At 45.7% G+C, this 18,142-nt stretch overlaps 2 protein-coding genes across 2 annotated transcripts; both read left to right on the top strand.

The window, feature by feature from the left end:
* The first annotated feature begins 211 nt into the window (after positions 1–211).
* Positions 212–6,321, top strand: LOC110368488. Its single transcript, XM_036139909.1, has 7 exons — positions 212–253; positions 1,028–1,117; positions 1,340–1,473; positions 1,563–1,698; positions 3,015–3,085; positions 3,166–3,426; positions 5,744–6,321. Exons 2-6 carry the CDS (start codon positions 1,066–1,068, stop codon positions 3,391–3,393), a joined length of 621 nt encoding a protein of 206 aa, XP_035995802.1. The 5' UTR covers positions 212–253; positions 1,028–1,065; the 3' UTR covers positions 3,394–3,426; positions 5,744–6,321.
* Positions 6,322–8,452: 2,131 nt separating this feature from the next.
* Positions 8,453–17,429, top strand: cfap53 (cilia and flagella associated protein 53). The gene is made up of 8 exons (XM_012861768.3): positions 8,453–8,619; positions 9,955–10,184; positions 10,275–10,448; positions 14,606–14,909; positions 14,981–15,199; positions 15,272–15,488; positions 15,567–15,669; positions 16,723–17,429. The coding sequence occupies exons 1-8, from the start codon at positions 8,551–8,553 to the stop codon at positions 16,940–16,942; spliced, it is 1,536 nt and encodes a 511-aa protein (XP_012717222.2). The 5' UTR covers positions 8,453–8,550; the 3' UTR covers positions 16,943–17,429.
* The last annotated feature ends 713 nt before the right edge of the window (positions 17,430–18,142 follow it).

The following is an 18,142-nucleotide window of genomic DNA, read 5'->3' as shown; positions in this document are numbered from 1 at the left end:
CATTACATCTGTCTAATCTGATTAAAGATAATCTTATATAATCACAATGTCATAACTTTTTGTCTTGTCTGTTTAGAGATCTCACCAGAGTATAGGATAGTGGAACAAAGTAAGTTCCTTCTTTAATTATAAAGGAAAGTTGTTGGTAACCAGGCCTTCGTCTGCTGATTCTTTATTAACATCTTTTTTCTATTTATTTTTATAGCTCTAATGCATAAAATTACTATTGAGGACTTGCCAAGGGACCCATCAGGTATTTCCCTTATCAGACCTGTCTAATTTACAAAATGTTGTTTCTTTCTAATTGTTGTGCAATTATGGTTTTAATTATAATTATTGGAAATTCTAATTAAAAGTCATGATTAATATTTTGGAACCCAAACCAAAATCATAACAAATATATATATTTAAATTAGTCTAGGAGTTTGTGATGATTTGGCTACTAGCACTTCATAATCAATTAATAATAGGACATAAAAATGACTTATCAATAACCAAAGTTACCAGAAACATTCAGATATTCTGAGTTGTGGTGGAAAGTTTAGAGTTGTTTGGGCGTTCAGGAGAATGTTAGCATGGTTTAGCTTCTTGCTGCTAGCTAGCTTCATAGAACATGAAACAGGATTGTGTGCTTCTCCAGAATAATAGAAATCATTTTGTAGTTGCTGTCTCCTGCCGGCTCTGACAAGGTTCTGACGTCAGATTTTGACCCGTTGGTCTCAGTCAGCACAGTTTCACTTCAGTTAAGGAAGCATAAATTATGGAAGCTGCAGTTAGTTCAGTTATATGTCTTCTTATTAATCTAACATAACCAGGGTTATGTTAGATTAATACGAGGCTGGCTTAATTAGAGTTCTACATTATGTCTGATGGTTAAATCCAGTGACTGGGGCCTCAGCAGTGTACTCTATCAGATGTGTAACACTAAGATGCTTTGTTGGAATTTAATGAGTCTGTCCACTTTATTCTGTTATCTTATCTTCAAACAAAAGAGACACATTCTGATGCAAACTTTATTTATACACAGGTGGATCCAATGTTGTCTCCGCAAAACCCAAGCTGTTCATGATGCATCCCCCCCAAGTAGCAAATAGCCTTGGCAGAATGATGGTGAACAGTAAGTCCCTGTAAATGATCTCATGACTTGTTTGTGGAACATAATAAATGTTTTTCAGCGATAGCTAGAAATGATAAATGGCTTGTGCTTAATGAAGTCCCAGTGCTTTACACTGCAGTCAGTCACACATGTGGTTCTGGATGCTTACAATACTTTTCTTACACCAGAAAGACTTTTACTGATTAGCTGATAAAAAGATAACTAGTCATTTTTTCCCTGCAGAAATAAAAAGAGAAGCAAAGGTTCTGGAGGCCCTTGCAGATGTCCCTGGGTCAGCCCGTATGGACCTGCTGAGAAAGTTCTGGAGATTGATGATGGAAAGTGAGAGGGAACCTCTGGCTGTGCTGGACGATGCAGTAAGAGATAACCCCTAAACAGACCTTCATGAGATGGTAATGAAAAAAATGACATGTACGTTATAAAATCCTCCATTTCCTGCCATCAGCTGTATGAGTACAGGCATGGAAAACGTCAGCGTCCACAGTCTGAAGCTGTTGCCTCCTTCTTGGATGTCCTGGATGTTTCCAAAGCTTCCAGTGATTCGACAAAAGCTGTTCATGTGCTGGTCTGTGCATTACATGGTAAATATCACATTTACATTAATTATTCCTATTAAATTGTTCAAAGTAAGAAATTCAATGATTCCTTGGATTGTTGTATAAACTCATTCAGATAAATCCTTGGAGCAAAAACTCAACTGGAGCCTTTGGTCTGCAGACTGCTGCTTACTGTGTAGTGGTCATGTGGTTTTCACCTGTCAGGTGTTTCAGGGGGAAGGTTTTTGATGTTGCACACGCTGGTTTGATCACAAATGAGCGAGATAGAGGAGGAAGAGAAACCGTTAGAGCAAACTCTCTATCAAAGAGAGGAGAACTCAACACCCTCTAGAACCGTTAGAGTCAGAGGAGCAGCAGGCAGGTGCAGTGTCCTGAACCATCATTAAGAACCAGAACCATCTTCATGATCCAGAACCATCTCCATGATCCAGAACCATCATGAAGAACCAGAACCATCTTCATGATCCAGAACCATCTCCATGATCCAGAACCATCTTCATGATCCAGAACCATCATGAAGAACCAGAACCATCTTCATGATCCAGAACCATCTTCATGATCCAGAACCAGTATAGATGTGTGTCTGGAATAATGCATCCTGCTTTAACCATCATTACACTGTGAGGACTTGGTCTGGTACTTGGGTTAGTCTTTACTGGACAGAACATAAAGAGCCCAGATGAATTCTTCTGGTTGATCAACAGGAACCTTGTTGAGCCCAGGCACGGTGAGCAAATAGTCTTTAAACTGTTACAGCAGAACTTTCTGAGGATGAACTAAAGGTTTTATCTTCATGCACACCATGATTTACGACCATGATGGTCACCTAATTTAGTTAAAGAAGCCGGTGCAGCATAATAACTATATTTAATTACTGGATTGACTGGATTGCCTGTGGAATCATTTGATGGATCATTTCACTTTTGAAATATTTAAAAGCTGTAACAGTCCTGTGAAGAGCAATAAATGTGAACGGTCCTGGTTTGCAGTAAATAGAAGCTCTTTAGCATTGTTGTAGCTAATGTGCAACCAAGTTTTTTACTACCATCTTGGTTATTTGAACAGAACACAGCTGCTAAGCACAATCAGGCCTCATCTACCATCATATTTCTAATTTATATTTAATGCAGTCAAAGTGTAAACTTCTTCCTGCCTTATAGTGACTCTTCATGCTGCAGACACAGTTACACACAGTTATTTATTGTGCATAGTTTATGTGAACTGCTAGTATCTAAACCTCTGAGAGTGAAAACTAAGACGTTAGCTCTCATCATCAGCCTGCCCTGGTTCTCTCTGGTACCCATATTAATGCTAACGTCTCTGGTGTTGTTTCTCTGTAGAGTTACCAGACAATACTGCAGCTCTTCTGGCTAAAAGTGGTTCTGAAACCCTGAACTGCATCCTTCAGATGGTGAGTTCACTCCCTCCAGGAAAACGTTCCACAAACATTCTTCCCTCCAGGACGCTGATCTCCACGCTGTGTCTGCCCAGGTTGACGGTGTGCAGGATGGTCAGGCCAGACTTCCAGAGTCTCCACCGCTGCCCCTGCAGGAGGAAGGGGAGCTCCACTGGGTGGCCAAGTTCCTCATTGCAGCCAATGATCTGGAGCATCTGAAGAAGAAATGGGGTGATATGGAGATCAGTCCAGAGGGCTTGGTGGAGCTGCTCTACACCAGTGTGGACGGACTGAGCAGGATGCAGGCTGGAGTCAGCTCATAAAGCATCTCCTGTTTTATCCCTGACGTTACAAACATAGGGTGACCAGACGTCCCCGTTTTCCGGGGACTGTCCCCGTTTTGGACCACCTGTCCCCGGCTAAAGCTGTCCCCGGAAATGTCCCCGATTTTACCGAAGGGGAAAATGTGTTGCGGTAGCTGGTTGCGCTGCTGATAATATAAAGACGAGGAACAGAGCGCACCACTAGATGGCGGTAATGATCCTTTTGGATGTCAGATGCCATTAAAACAAGAAGAGGAAGAAGAAGAAGAAGACGAGCGCACCACTTTTAAAACAGAAGAAGAAGAAGTGAAAAGTCGTCAACTGGTGGCAACTGATGGGGAGCTGCTGTGTTATGGTAAGTGTGTTAATCGATTCATCTTATTTGGATCAAGCTGATCCTGTGAGAAATTTTTTTTTTTTTCCAGGTTAAAAAAATAATCAATAAAAAGTAAGACAAGACCACGAGTTGCTGCTCACATGAGTAAAAGACACTCAGATAAAATGTAACAGAATGATTGAAAACTCTTTGTAAGGCGCTAAACTGGTACGCTGGTTCTCCAGGGATCAACAAGGGTTCCTCTAAAGATGTTTTAGAACTGATTGGTGACCTTTAGTTTATATTTCAGATAGTTAGTTATTAGTAGAGTTATTACAAGTTTTTTTTGCTGATTTATGGTTGGGATTTATGAGCATAGATTTCCAGGCTTAGGTTTACCTTTTCTACTGCTCAGTTTGGATTTATGAAAGTTCCTCATGAAAAAATAGGAGTCAGTAACAGGAGAACTGAATGAGAAAATATTTACATGATCTGAGAACGATGGAGGAAGAGATAACTGCCTGTTTAAGGTTAATTTATTATGTTGTTTTTGCTTGTAGCTCCTAGTATTGTGGTAATTAGCATTTTTTGTATTTAATCAGAGGAAATAATAATAATAATAATAATAATAAGAGGACGTTTTCATGTTGTACAATCTAATGTTTTTGGAAGTGATTTTAAATATATAATGTCTCTGTTTTAGAATAATGTAAGATTGATACAAGAGGTGAAAGGAAGAGAATAGGAAGACAGTAAGGAGATTAAATGAGAGTGGAGGAAAATAGGAATATTGATGTAAAGAATGATTGACGAGAAGTGAGAAATATTTACTTAGAGTATTAATAAAGTTCAAGTGATAAAGCTCTGATATGATATACTCAGGTTTGAGTTGAGAAGCCCAATTGTCTGAGGATATAACCTCTTTCTGAGTCTCTGCACTGAACATGAGTTCCACTGCTCTTCCCTAGCTGTGGCACAATAAAGAGGCAGTTTAGTTGTTGTTTTTTTCTTGTGTTTTAAAAATTTCAGTTCTGCACATAATATATCCTCTTCTCCTCTTATTTTATCCAGACCTCTGGATACCGTGGCTGATGGCTCTTCAGACACAAAACGCCTTGAAGAAACCAGAGATGATCTCATGTTAGCGACTCCCTGACCGGAGTTAACTCACCTTAAAGGATCAAACAATATACTCAAACATCAGCTACTACCATACACATACACATAATGTAGTTATACACACTTAATGTAAGTTTATACATGCTCATGCTGCACTACACACAAAATCACTTGCATTCATGTCAAGGGGATAACAAGTCTGTGCCTTTGTTTTACCTCACATCACCACAATCCATTGGACAATGTCTTGTCCCAAACAGGCTCTATGCACTATGTGCTCTATGTGCTTATAGCCCATTATGGGAGAAATTAATCTGCTTTGTGATGCACAGAACCCTTATGTGGTCAGTTGACAGTAAGAAACACATATCATCCTTTACCAGCGGGCTTGACTGCTACTTTTTGATGTTAACGCAGAAAAACCTATTTCTCATAGGTATGTAGACGTGAACAGAATGAGTATTTGTTGCACTTTTTTGAAATTTGGGGGGCTCTGTCTCCACAGACAGCCACAGGCTAAATGTTTGTATTTACTGGTTTTTCTTTTCCTCATGTCACTTTCCCCTTAGGGGGTGGCAGAGTCCCACAAAATTGGAAAACCCTGCTAACCAATCTGGACCCCTCCACTCCCACTCCCACCACTTTGCCCGAACCTAGAGACACAGTTCTAGTTTCTATTAATAACACTATTTATTGATTTTATTAATCTTAGGATGCACTAAAGGTCTGGAGAGGCACATTCCTGTCTTTTACACTTGATTTGTATTGTTTAAATATTAATAAACATGTAAAAATAAATGAAACCATTACTGTCCCCGTTTCCTAATTTCATCTTGATTAGATGTATTGATTTTTATCCACGAGCAAGAAATGTCCCCAGATTTGATTTTAGAAATCTGGTCACCTTATACAAACAACTCTGTGCATCAACGTTCATTAGAATCACCTCAGTGTGAGACATGAACATGTCATAAACAGTAGAATTACAGCATATTTCCTTAACAAAGAAATTTATACACAGTAAAATAATCCTGCAATTTCTGTCCTTCTATGATCAGCCTCATAATTCAGTGATTCAGCAACAGTTCAAATGTAGTAATTTCCATCACTAAACTAAATTCCAGCGTTCCAATCAACATTTAACCGGGCCGCCATAACCATCCCATCATACATTTTAGGCCATAAATAACAACACCAGTGGTTCTGCTATTTATGTGGAATCATTCAACATAAATCATGATACATGAGCCCGGTGTAACAGTTATGCTGTATTAACATTATTTGCCTCATATTGTCTGTAAGATGTTTATTCTACTTGGAATAGTAATAAATAAAAAAATAAAAAAAACACTGGACAGATGTGATTGATCAACTAGTGGTAGCAGCTGGAAAACGCACATGGGTCTAAAGGGCAGGTGGCTGCGTCGATGCCTGTTTAAAAATACAATCAATGTCACAAAACCGTTTCTTAAATGTTAGAAATCCAGTTTATTGAACACATTGATGTTGCCACTTGGAAATAATATGTTTCAAATATCTGAATATTCCAGAGCAGCATTCAGTGGCAAACATCTCGCTTTGGGAACCGTGCCGCTGATCACAAGATCAACCTGAGACACATCCTGATCTGCTACCTACACCGTTCAGCTCACATTAAAAAACAGAACTATGGAAATTTCACGTTTCCAAATATAGTTTTAATGGAGCCACACAGTATCTGCCTTTTGTGACCAGCATGTCTTAGAAAAAAAGATTTCACAATAAAGAAGGTGTATCCTGTTTCTGTTCTGTTAATCTATAATTCCACTGAAATCCTGAGTCACCAGATCCCAGCTGGGAATCCTCATGTTGTCCACGAAGTTCTCATTAGTGTGGCTGCGTGGTTAAAAGCTCATGTAGCCTAACATCTCCACTCAGCTGTTTGTCTTAGATCCTATTAAGTGTATAATATGTTTAGGAAGGAATCCACATTTGTTCACAAAAGGATCAAATCTAATAAAACCAGAATCTGCTGCTGTGCCGTTGTTTCTGTTCATCTATCCAAACCAGAGACAAATCATAATGTAGGAGCTATTTCTCTATTTTTGTTAAGTTTTAGAATTTAGATTAATTACTTCATTTTTATGTATTTGCTTGATTGTTGTTTCAGGATTTTTGTTTAAATGTTGTTGTTTAGAATACATTTATTTTTTAGTAATTTGATTAGTTAATTGATTTTGTTTGGGACTCTGGATGAACGTGAGTTATATCTTCAGTGTTTCTTTACTGGGGAACGCATTTGACAAGGATACATTTATTTATTTGTTTTAACTGGGAAACAAACCCAGATCAAGTTGCTACAAAAGGGTCCGCTAGAGAGGTGGCCACGTGGTTGCCTGATCAAAATGCTACAGATAGCTGGGTCAAGAAATGTCTCTAATTTTGCTTTAAGGTCCGTCAAACTTACAGGCTGTGTGTTAAACTTTATTTAGAATTTTAATTCTGTATGGATTGATTAGCGGTGTGTAAAATGGCATCACAAACATAGAAATTTAAACTATCAACTTCCAAGATGAAATTAATTTTTCCCAGTTCCTGCTGGCTTATACGTCTACATTTTCCCCTGTTGGCGCTACTGAAACACCATTTCTTTAAACCCCCCCATGTTATACTTTTCAATATCTAAGTTTGTTTCTGCTATTATGGGATAATGATCACTTCCTATTGTTGTAACTTGAATTATTTGCCATGAACTTACACCTGCAACCGAATTTGACAGTATTGTAAGATGTATTACTGATCCTATACCTGTTTTCATATTAACTCTTGCGCCACTTCCACCATTTAAACACACAAGATTTTTATTCTCCATTATTTCTTCAATAACTATTCAATCATATTTAGTACCCCACAACAAATGATGTGCGTTAAAATCACCACAGTACAGGGTTCCACCACATTTCATCCAATAATTCATGCTGAATCTTTTTACAAGAGTTATAAAAAGCACTTTCCTTCTTATTCCAAACTTCTACAGTTATTCGAATTGAACTCCTTTTGCTAACAATCTAAATTGAATTCCAGTTTTTAGAAATATTATACAACCCCCTCCCGCCTGAGTGGGGCAGGGATGTAAGGCCTAACTGGAAACTAATGGATCCTATCTTAATCCTTTCTGGAAGTATATTTTGTTGAATTTCTATCATTACTGATAAACTTTCAACTCTTTCCCCATTAATCGTTTTCAACAATCTTTATATATATATATAACTGCTTTGTCCAAAATCCTATGGGGTTCTGTGAGAGTAGGGAGTAGCAAGATGGCGGCTGGTGACTTCAGTTTTTCGGGCCAATCAGCACTCCAGTGTATAATAGAGAGGACGTGATTCAGTAACTCAACGAGGACCCCTGGTGGTGGAGTCTGAGAAGACAGGTTAGTTATTTTTATTTTAGGTCTGTGTGATTTTTAAAAAATATGAAAATGATTTCTGCTTATTTCTTTAGAACTTTTTTTGTATTAATTATATTTATTTTTCCGCAGCTGGATTTAATAATCTGACCATTTCTGGTTCGTTTAGTTGATTTAATTAATGATTGAGTTTCTGGAGCCAGACCCACAACATCTGACGTCACCTCGCTCCTGTTTACCCGTTACCACGGTAACAGAAGCTCGGTCCGCTGCAGAGACGGTTGAGTTTGGACTGTTCTGGTTCCGAGAGGTCCAGTTGGAGAGAAATAAAAAGATGCTGCTCGGCGAGAGGAGGCCCAGATGCCGGGAGTTCACCGGTCCGACGCCGCATTCAGTGGCTGTGGTGAGAAACCGCTGTCAGAACCGCTGGTTCGGGTCAGTTTACAGAATCTGCTGTCAGAACCGCTGGTTCGGGTCAGTTTACAGAATCTGCTGTCAGAACCGCTGGTTCGGGTCAGTTTACAGAATCTGCTGTCAGAACCGCTGGGTTCGGGTCAGTTTACAGAATCTGCTGTCAGAACCGCTGGGTTCGGGTCAGTTTACAGAATCTGCTGTCAGAACCGCTGGTTCGGGTCAGTTTACAGAATCTGCTGTCAGAACCGCTGGTTCGGGTCAGCTTTCTGTAGAATCTGCTGTCAGAACCGCTGGGTTTGGGTCAGATTACAGAATCTGCTGTCAGAACCGCTGGGTTTGGGTCAGTTTACAGAATCTTCTGTCAGAACCGCTGGGTTTGGGTTAGATTACAGAATCTGCTGTCAGAACCGCTGGGTTTGGGTCAGTTTACAGAATCTTCTGTCAGAACCGCTGGGTTTGGGTTAGATTACAGAATCTGCTGTCAGAACCGCTGGGTTTGGGTCAGATTACAGAATCTGCTGTCAGAACCGCTGGTTTGGGTTTTCAGAGTCCAGTAGTTCCTAGCGGAGCAGCACTGCAGGACCTTAGGAACAATCTGTTGCTGTCTACAGGGACCGTCTCTGGTTCTGGTTCTGGTTCTGGTCGATCCTAAACCTAAAGCTAAAGTCCAGTAACATATTCTGTGTCTGTAAACCAGATTGTTGTAAATAAAAGTCTGAGCTTTGGTCTCTGAGCGCCGTAGATGATATTTTCTGATTATAAATTATTAGTATTTTTCTAATCTATCGACACAAACTGTAAACTTTATAAAGTTTATTAAGTATTTATTAAGTTAAGTAAATTTATTAAGGTTTTATTACAGAAAGTGAAACTGCTGTTAGTCACAATTTAGATGAATTTTGTCTTCCTCTCAGCTGATTGGTCGATATATGTCGATCCCTAACGGAACCATCCAATCAGGAAACAGGCGCCATAAACTACATCTATGGCCGCCCAGAGTTCTCAGACCTTCTGGTTTCCAGGCACAACATTATGACCAGGGTTTGTCCTCCTGTGATAATCAGGCTGCTTCAGGGATGCTGCAGCAAACTTCAAATGAGAAAATATCTGCTTCAGAAGCATAAAAACAGGTTTATGGAACATTAATAAAATATATAAATATGCAGAAACCCTCCAGATAAGAAAATATCTGCTTCAGAAGCATAAAACAGGTTTATGGAACATTAATATGAATATGCAGAGCCCGTCCATCCGTCATCATATCTGCATGTTCCGCTCCATGAACAGTGAGCGGGGAGGCGCTAACTTCCTGTGTGGGTCTCAGGTAGCCAAGCCGCCCCCGCTGAGGTCCAGAGACCACCTGATCCGGCAGAACCAGAGACGGGAGGAGGCCCAGGACCAGGTCCGGGAGTTCAGCAGAGACCTGCAGAGCTGCAGCGTCAAGGCCTCCTGGCTGCAGAGCGGCGAGCGCCGCTTCGTCCAAGGAGACGTGGAGAGGCGGGTGCAGGCGGAGCTGCAGGAGCAGGAGGCCCACATCACCGAGAGGAGGCGCAGGTCAGAGATCTGGACCCGGCTCCCGGCTCCTCTGCAGGAGGCGGCGCTGTCTGCTTGGTGTCTGCTGTGATGCTGCTGTTTGGCCCGCAGGCTCAGGGAGCTGCTGGAGGCGGAGGAGGCGCAGCTCCTGCAGGAGCTGGAGGAGGTGAAGGAGACGGCGGTGGAGAGACAGGCCAGGATGAGGGAGCGAGCTAAAGCCCTGAAGGAGAGGAGAGAGAGCGAGAGGCTGCAGCTGGTGGCAGAGAAACTGGACCAGCTGTTCAGGTGAGAACTGCTGCAGAACCTCGGCCCGGTCAAGTCTGGTCCGGTCCGGTACGGTCCGGTCAGGTCCAGTTTGGTCCGGTCCGGTCCAGTTTGGTCCAGTCCAGTCCAGTCTGGTCGAGTCCGGTCCGGTCCAGTCTAGTCCGGTCCAGTCAGGTCCAGTTTGGTCCGGTCCAGTCCAGTCTGGTCGAGTCCGGTCCGGTCCAGTCTAGTCCGGTCCAGTCAGGTCCAGTCTGGTCCGGTCAAGTCCAGTCCGGTCCGGTACGGTCCGGTCCAGTCCAGTCTGGTCCGATCCAGTCTGGTCCAGTCCGGTCCGGTCTGGTCCGGTCCGATTCAGTCTGGTCCAGTCCGGTCCGGTCTGGTCTGGTCCGGTCCAGTTTAGTCCGGTCCGATCCAGTCCGGTCCGGTCTGGTCCGATCCGGTCCAGTTTGGTCCAGTCCGGTCCGGTCCGGTCCAGTCTGGTCCAGTTTGGTCCGGTCCAGTTTGGTCGATCTACGTTCCTACCCTCATCTATGGTCACGAGCTTTGGGTCGTGACCGAAAGAACGAGATCCCGGATACAAGCGGCTGAAATGAGTTTTCTCCGTAGTGTGTCTGGGCTCTCCCTTAGAGATAGGGTGAGGAGCTCAGTCATCCGGGGAGGACTCAGAGTAGAGCCGCTGCTCCTCCACGTCCAGAGGAGCCAGTTGAGGTGGCTCGGGCATCTGGTCAGGATGCCTCCTGGACGCCTCCCTGGTGAGGTGTTCCGGGCACGTCCCACTGGGAGGAGGCCCAGGGGAAGACCCAGGACACGCTGGAGGGACTAGACTTAGAGACTTAGAGACTTAGACAACTTTATTTGTCATTTTGTATGCACAGAGTGCGTACAGAACGAAATTTCGTTGAATACAGCTTGTAAAAATTGCAGAAGAATTTAATTTACAGTATATGGTGCAGCAGTGATTTAAAAAGTAAACAACTTAAATGTAGACAATGCAGGAGAAGTCGCAGTGTACAGGTGAGTATTTTTTAAAAACCATTTGTATGTGCAGAATTTTTGTGCAAGCATGCATTTAAAAACTAAGAGTTCGGCAGCATTTATAATGCTAGATGGAGATGCAATGATGCAAAATGTGCAAATATGTGAATGTTGTGCAAAGTTTGTGGTTATAATTCAGCACTTCAACAGTCTGATGGCAGCAGGGAAAAAGCTTTTGCAGAACCTGGTGGACCTGGAACCTCTTCCCAGAGGGCAGCAGGGAGAACAGTCCATGGTGGGGGGGGGGGGGGGTGAGGGGTCCCTGATGATGTTACGGGACACGCAGCGCTAAGATGAAATGTCCTTGATGGAGGGAAGAGGAGCCCCGATGATCCCTTCTGCTGTCCTCACCACTCTCCTCACGTTCTTCCAGTCGGAGGCGCTGCAGCCTCCACACCACACAGAGAGACAGCTGGTCAGAATGCTCTCTATGGTGCTTCTGTAGAAGGTCGTGAGGATGGGCGGGGGCAGGCGGGCTCTCCTCATCCTCCTCAGGAAGTACAGTCGTTTCTCTGCCCTCTTCACCAGTGACGTGGTGTTTTTACAGACCAGGTGAGGTTGTTCGTGATGTGCTCCCCCAGGAACTTGGTGCTGCTGACCACCTCCACAGCTGAGCTGTTGATGAGCAGTGGAGCGTGGTGAGGCTGGTTCTTCCTGAAGTCGACGATGATCTCCTTCGTCTTCTCCACGTTCAGGATCAGGCTGTTGTCTCTGCACCAGCCCACCAGCTGCTCCACCTCCTCTCTGTAGTCCTGGTCGTTGTCGTCTCTGATCAGGCCCACCACCGTTGTGTCGTCAGCAAACTTCACGATGTGATTGGTGGTGAACCTGGGGACGCAGTCATGTGTCATCAGGGTGAACAGCAGGGGGAGACTGGAGACGATATGTTCCTTTATCAGCCTTTCAAAGCACTTCATCATGATGGGAGTCAGTGCAACAGGCCGGTAGTCGTTGAAACAGGTGACTTGAGGTTTCTTTGGCACCGGAATGATGGAGGCAGACTTAAAGCATGCTGGCACTGTGGCTTGGTCCATCGAGGTGTTAAAAATGTCTGTGAGGACACCAGCCAGCTGACCTACACACTCCTTGAGCACCCGCCCAGGTATGTTGTCGGGACCTGGGGCCTTCCGCGGGTTGACTCTCCTCAGAGTCTTCCACACGTGGGGCATGTTTTATTCAGTGATCGCCCGGATGCCTTTCCACATGCTCCTGGTGTTGCTGGCATCGTGGAAAAGCTCCTGGATTTTCTGACTGTGGTTCCGCTTTGCTAGCCTGATGGCACGGTTCAGGTTGACTCTCGCTGTCCTCAGTGCCTCCTTGTCTCCAGACTTGAAGGCTGAGTTCCGTGCTTTTAGCACTCGACAGACCTCCTCAGTGATCCAGGGTCGTAGGTTTGCTCGGGTGATGATGGTCTTGGTGGTGCTGACGTCCTCAATGCATTTGTTGATGTAGGCTGACACAGTCATGGCGTACTCATCAATGTTGATCTTGTCCTCATAAGTTGCTGCAGCTTTGAACATGTTCCAGTCAGAGCACTCAAAACAGTCCTGGAGCGCCTCCATTGCTCCCTCAGTCCACACCCTCACCTGCCTCGCTGTTGGTTTTGCTCTGATCAGCAGGGGCCTGTATGCATCACAGAGAGATGGTCTGAAGAGCCCAGGTGAGGGCGGGGGGGGGGGCTGCCCTGAATGCGCCTTTAATATTTGTATAAACTGCCTCTAGAGTGTTCTTTCCCCAAGTTGCAAAATCCACATGTTGGTAGAACTGAGGGAGAACAGTTTTCATATTTGCCTGGTTAAAATCCCCAGCAATGATGAAAACCCCCTCTGTGTGCAGATTGCAGCTCAGAGATAGTCCGATAGAGAACACTCGTAGCATCTTTTGTATTAGCGCTGGGAGGGACGTAAACCGCTGCGATGATAACAACAGTAAACTTTCTAAGCAGATAAAAAGGTCTGCAGCTAATAATCATAAGCTCAATGTCCGGAGAGCAGAGACTTGTGACTATTCTAGCATTTTTACACCAGGAGTAATTGATGTAGACGCAGAGTCCACCTCCTCGTCTTACCGCTGAGTTCTTTGCTCCTGTCGGAGCGGAAAGTAGCTAGCTCCTCCAGGCTTGGTCTGGGATTGTTGATAGGTTGAGCCATGTCTTCGTCAGGATCAGAGCGCAGCAGTCCCTGAACTCCCTCTTAGCAGAGAGTTTGAGTTGTAAATGGTCTATTTTGTTGTCCAGTGAACGGACGTTGGAGAGCCAGATGGATGGGAGCGGCGATCTGAACGGGTTAGCCTTTAGCTTAGCTGCTAACCCTCCGCGGCAGCCGCGCTTCTTCAGCCGGCTACACCGCTTCCGCTTCGCTCTCCTCCGGCGTGAGCTGCTCGTCGAGTCCGCCGCCTCACAGGCCTCCGGGACTGGTACCAGTAGTACGCTGAAGCCACGTAAACAGTCGAGCGTGGTATTTAAAAGTCCAAAAACACCACATGACCATAACTCCAACAGGCGCTCGCCGTCAAGTACTGATCAGCTGGGTAGACGAGAGATTTCTAGCGAGTTTGGCGGCATTTTTTGTGAAAAAATGTCGAGAATTGGTCGGAGCTGTACGCGTAGCCGCGGCCTCAGGGGGGCGCCGCCGGAGACGATGTCTCTCTGCTGGGAACGCCTTGGGATTCCTCCTGAGGAGCTGGTCCAAGTGGCTGGAGAGAGGGACGTCTGGGCCTCCCTACTGAAGCTGCTACCCCCCCCCCCCCCCCACCCGACCCAGGATAAGATGAGGAGGATGGACGGACGGACGGACTTAGTAGTTATTCTAGTTCAATAACCTAGGAAACTCTACTCATTACTAAAATAAACATGCAAAAGAAAATAAAGGAAAATAAACAAGTCAAACATGGATTAAAATAAGAGGTTAGTTCATCTCACAGTTGTTTAAACATCACATTCATGACGTAGCAGCTCTCAGAAACTAGATGGATGCTTCAGTAGTTCACAACAAGCTAGCTAACCGCTTAATGACGTACTTAGTGCACACGCTAGCGTGGGCGGGCTTTGACCCGGTTTGGACCCGGCTCCAGCTGTGGTCCCGGTTCTGTGGCTCAGAACCAGCCCGGCCCGTCGGCGTGTGACCTGCTGCGTTCGTCCCCAGGGAGCAATGCGAGGAGCCGCGCAGGATCCAGAGCCAGCGCCGCGAGCAGCAGGTGAGTCGGGACCGGGCCGCCCAGGTGAGGAGGCAGCAGGAGGAGCGGCGGCGGCTGCAGGAGGAGGAGCGGCTCTTCCACGAGCTGTGGGAGGCCGACCGGCGGGCCAAGGAGGAGCAGGAGGAGCGGCAGAGGCTGCAGCGGCAGCAGAGAGACGGGGAGCAGCAGCGGGGGCTGAAGGAGCAGATGGAGGCGGCAGAGAGCAGGAGGCGGCAGGAGAAGGAGCTGCAGGAGGAGGAGGCCCGGCTGCTGGTGAGCTCAGAACCGCCTGGCCTCCTCAGGGCGTAAACCGTGTCTGACCTCTGACCTCTGACCCTGTGCAGCGGCAGCAGCAGCAGGTGCAGCTCCTGCAGCAGCAGCGGCAGCAGCAGCTGAAGCGGCAGCAGCAGCAGAACCGGCGCCGGCAGCTGGACCAGAACCTGCGGCTGAAGATGAGGCGTCTGGCCCGCGAGCAGCAGGAGGAGCTGCAGCTGGACATGAACCTCCTGCAGCAGATGAGCCAGCAGGAGACGGAGCAGAGAGAGGAGGCGGCGCAGAGGAAGGTAAGCTGCACGCCGCACCGCGACCTTTGACCCCGCCCACCCGAGCTGCAGGAGGTTCCTGTCTGCGTCCAGGTGGAGCTGCGGGAGGAGCAGCAGAGGTACCGGCAGTATCTGGCCGAGGAGCTGCAGAAGCAGAGGAGAGAGGAGGAGGAGACGGAGCTGCTGCTGGAGGAGAAGCTGAAGGAGGCGTGGCTGAAGCGGGAGGAGCAGAGCCGGCTGAGGAGAGCGGCCAGAGACCGGCTGATGGAGGAGGTGATGGAGGCGCGCCGCCTTCAGATCCAGAGCAAACGTGAGAGCCGCTGCGCCGCTCAGAGTCCAGATGATCAGAACCAGAACGTGTTGATCCAGAACCTTCCTGTTCCACCAGTGGCTGCAAACCTGCAGAAACAGGAGGAGCTGCAGCAGGAGCAGGAGGAGCTGAGGAGAGCTGCAGAGGAGGCCGCTCTGCAGGAGGAGCAGGAGAGGAGGAGGTAGGAGGGGGACGGGCGGCCATGTTGAAATAATCAGCTGTTGGTTTATCTTCAGGCTCGTTTCCTCCATCCTGGAGGGTCGGAAGTTTAAAATACTGAAATAATGGAGACAAAGAGATCCGTCAGTTTTTAGAATTTATTCAGTTATTTAGAATAAATATGAGATTTACTGCGTCTCACTGAGGAAATCCAGGTTATCAGCCCAGAAAGATGAGCAATAATCACATGGAGACTAAGTCTGAAACATAAAAGGTGCCGATTCTACTAAATGTAAAATAAGATCATTTAAAAACAACCCGTCCCTCATTAGGATGCATGAGAGGAAACTGCTGATAAACCTTTGGATCTTAGTTACGCCTCCTCAGCGCTGACGACAGCTATTAATTTAATTTATTTAAATGCTGTCCTTAAATAGGATGAAACCAGACACAGGTGAATGAAACCTCTGCAGATTTAACCCTGTTCCCACAGGAAAATGATGTTTGATCAGAATAAATGTAGGAATGAAGCTGTTTATTGTGAGGTTTTAAAACATTTGTCAGTAAATAATCTGCATGTCAGACACTTTCTCTGCTCTGCAGTGAAGCATCAGCGCTTCAGACCTCCTGCATGTCAGACGTTCATGCATTTAAACGTTTAGTGAGCAGATAGAAAAAAGAGCGACAGAGGTCAAAAAACATTTGGCTTCACTCAGCAAAAACTCCCATGATGCATCATCCCTAAAAACCAAAGAAGTAATGAAGATAATAACTAAATAACCACAACAGCTAAATATACAAGGTCCCAACATGAATATGAATTACCAGTAATATCTCGTAATCTGAAGAAAAGTTAATTTATCAGGTAAAACCAAAGCATTAAGCATAATGCGTATAAAGGTGAGGGGCTATAGAGCCAGGCATGGATCCTGCAGAGCAGCAGGTAACATCAGGTGAGGAACCGGTGAGGAACCGGTGAGGAACCGGTGAGGAACAGGTGAGGAACAGGTGAGGAACCGGTGAGGAACAGCAGAAGCAGCATGCAGCTCCTGACTCTCTGTGTCTCTCTCTGCAGCCGCCGGCAGGCCGCAGCGGTGCAGCGGGCCGACCTGCAGGCTCAGATGCAGCACCAGCAGCAGCTGCGCAGCGAGCAGCAGGCTCAGGTTCTCACAGAGCATCACCACGGCCTGGTCCTGGAGCAGCTCTACAGCCGCAGGAAGCAGCAGGTCCTGGACCACATGGACTCCAGCTGCCACCCTCTCAGCAGAGCGCTGAGGTCCGCAGACACCGACTGAGCCGCTCCACAACCTCCCCGTAACAATAAATCCTTTAACGAGTCCGTTCTGAGTCCAGCTGACTTCTACAGGTTCTGATCTGCAACATGTTTCAGTCTGCAGCGCAGAACATCAGCGACCCGAATGATTTGCTCTCCAGCGCCATTCATCTGCAGCCTTTTATGACTCCGTGGTTCTGCTGGTCCATGAAGATCTAAATGTTCCTCCACCTCTCACTGCTGTGGGTTAGATATGAAACAGAACATCTGGGTAGTTCTGAGCTTCATTTAGGGTCAGTCAGCGGTTTGGTTCTGGAGAGAAAATCAGAAAATCAGGGCTGCAGCTCCCAGAGCAGCTCTGGCTGCTCCCTCATCAGCGACACCAGGGTATGGCAGTCAGGGATTATCCTGGGATTATCTGACCAGGCCCCGCCCTCACCTGCCCTCACCTGCCCCCAGTTTCCATTGGCCTGGTCCCATGTGCCTCTCTGCAGGCGGGCTCACAGGGGGGGGGGGGGGGGGGCAGGGGGCTTCCAGGAGCTTCCTGGGGCCCCGCTGAGCGCCCCCCCCCCATGCTGATCCGCCTGTTATTGTCATCTGCTCTGTCACCGAGATCTGCTAATAAAAACATACCAGCTCCTAAAAAATAAAGACAAAGTACAAAAAAACTAAATAGAAATAAATCCATAAATAAAAACAGTGTTTTAAAAATAAAATGATTGAAAATAAAGTCAGTGTTTAACTCACCAGTGTGTGGATCTTTTTAATGTCTGATGTATAAATGGTCTGATAATAGAATAGAATAGAACCAAATAGAATTGAATTGAACCGAACAGAATAGAACCAAATAGAATAGAATAGCAGACAGAAGACTCCAGACAAGATTAAATAATGATAAAGAACTTCATTTTAAAGTTAAGCTGTTGAGCAGAGCAGGAAGGGAAAACATATAGTGCAATTAAACAATAAGTGAAAATAAAATGTGCTTCTAATACATTCATGGAGTTTCAGACTATTTTCACACCGTGGGGTAAACTGACTGCTGTCTGTGTTTAAATCTCATGAGCTGCTGAGGAGCGCTTCAGCTCCCAGGAAGTTAAACTTGTGTCTGTGTCACATGTGAACCTAAACGTTGTTACGGTCACATGAAGACAAGCAGACTGTTGATTCAAGCTGACAGAGAAAAGCAGCAGCCGGCTGGAAGAATGACGGGAAAACAGCC

This window comes from Fundulus heteroclitus, chromosome 8, assembly GCF_011125445.2.
Source record: "Fundulus heteroclitus isolate FHET01 chromosome 8, MU-UCD_Fhet_4.1, whole genome shotgun sequence".
Lineage (NCBI taxonomy): Eukaryota > Metazoa > Chordata > Actinopteri > Cyprinodontiformes > Fundulidae > Fundulus > Fundulus heteroclitus.
This window is presented reverse-complemented; position numbering and strand designations above follow the sequence as displayed.

Excerpts from the sequence above, each read along its gene's own strand:
- LOC110368488 (XM_036139909.1), top strand. The coding sequence starts at position 1,066 with ATGATGCATCCCCCCCAAGTAGCAAATAGCCTTGGCAGAATGATGGTG. Across the intron at positions 1,474-1,562 it reads TGGCTGTGCTGGACGATGCA|CTGTATGAGTACAGGCATGG; the intron begins GTAAGAGATAAC and ends TCCTGCCATCAG. Across the intron at positions 3,086-3,165 it reads TGAACTGCATCCTTCAGATG|GTTGACGGTGTGCAGGATGG; the intron begins GTGAGTTCACTC and ends GTGTCTGCCCAG.
- cfap53 (XM_012861768.3), top strand. The coding sequence starts at position 8,551 with ATGCTGCTCGGCGAGAGGAGGCCCAGATGCCGGGAGTTCACCGGTCCG. Across the intron at positions 15,489-15,566 it reads CCTTCAGATCCAGAGCAAAC|TGGCTGCAAACCTGCAGAAA; the intron begins GTGAGAGCCGCT and ends CTGTTCCACCAG. Across the intron at positions 15,670-16,722 it reads GAGGAGCAGGAGAGGAGGAG|CCGCCGGCAGGCCGCAGCGG; the intron begins GTAGGAGGGGGA and ends CTCTCTCTGCAG.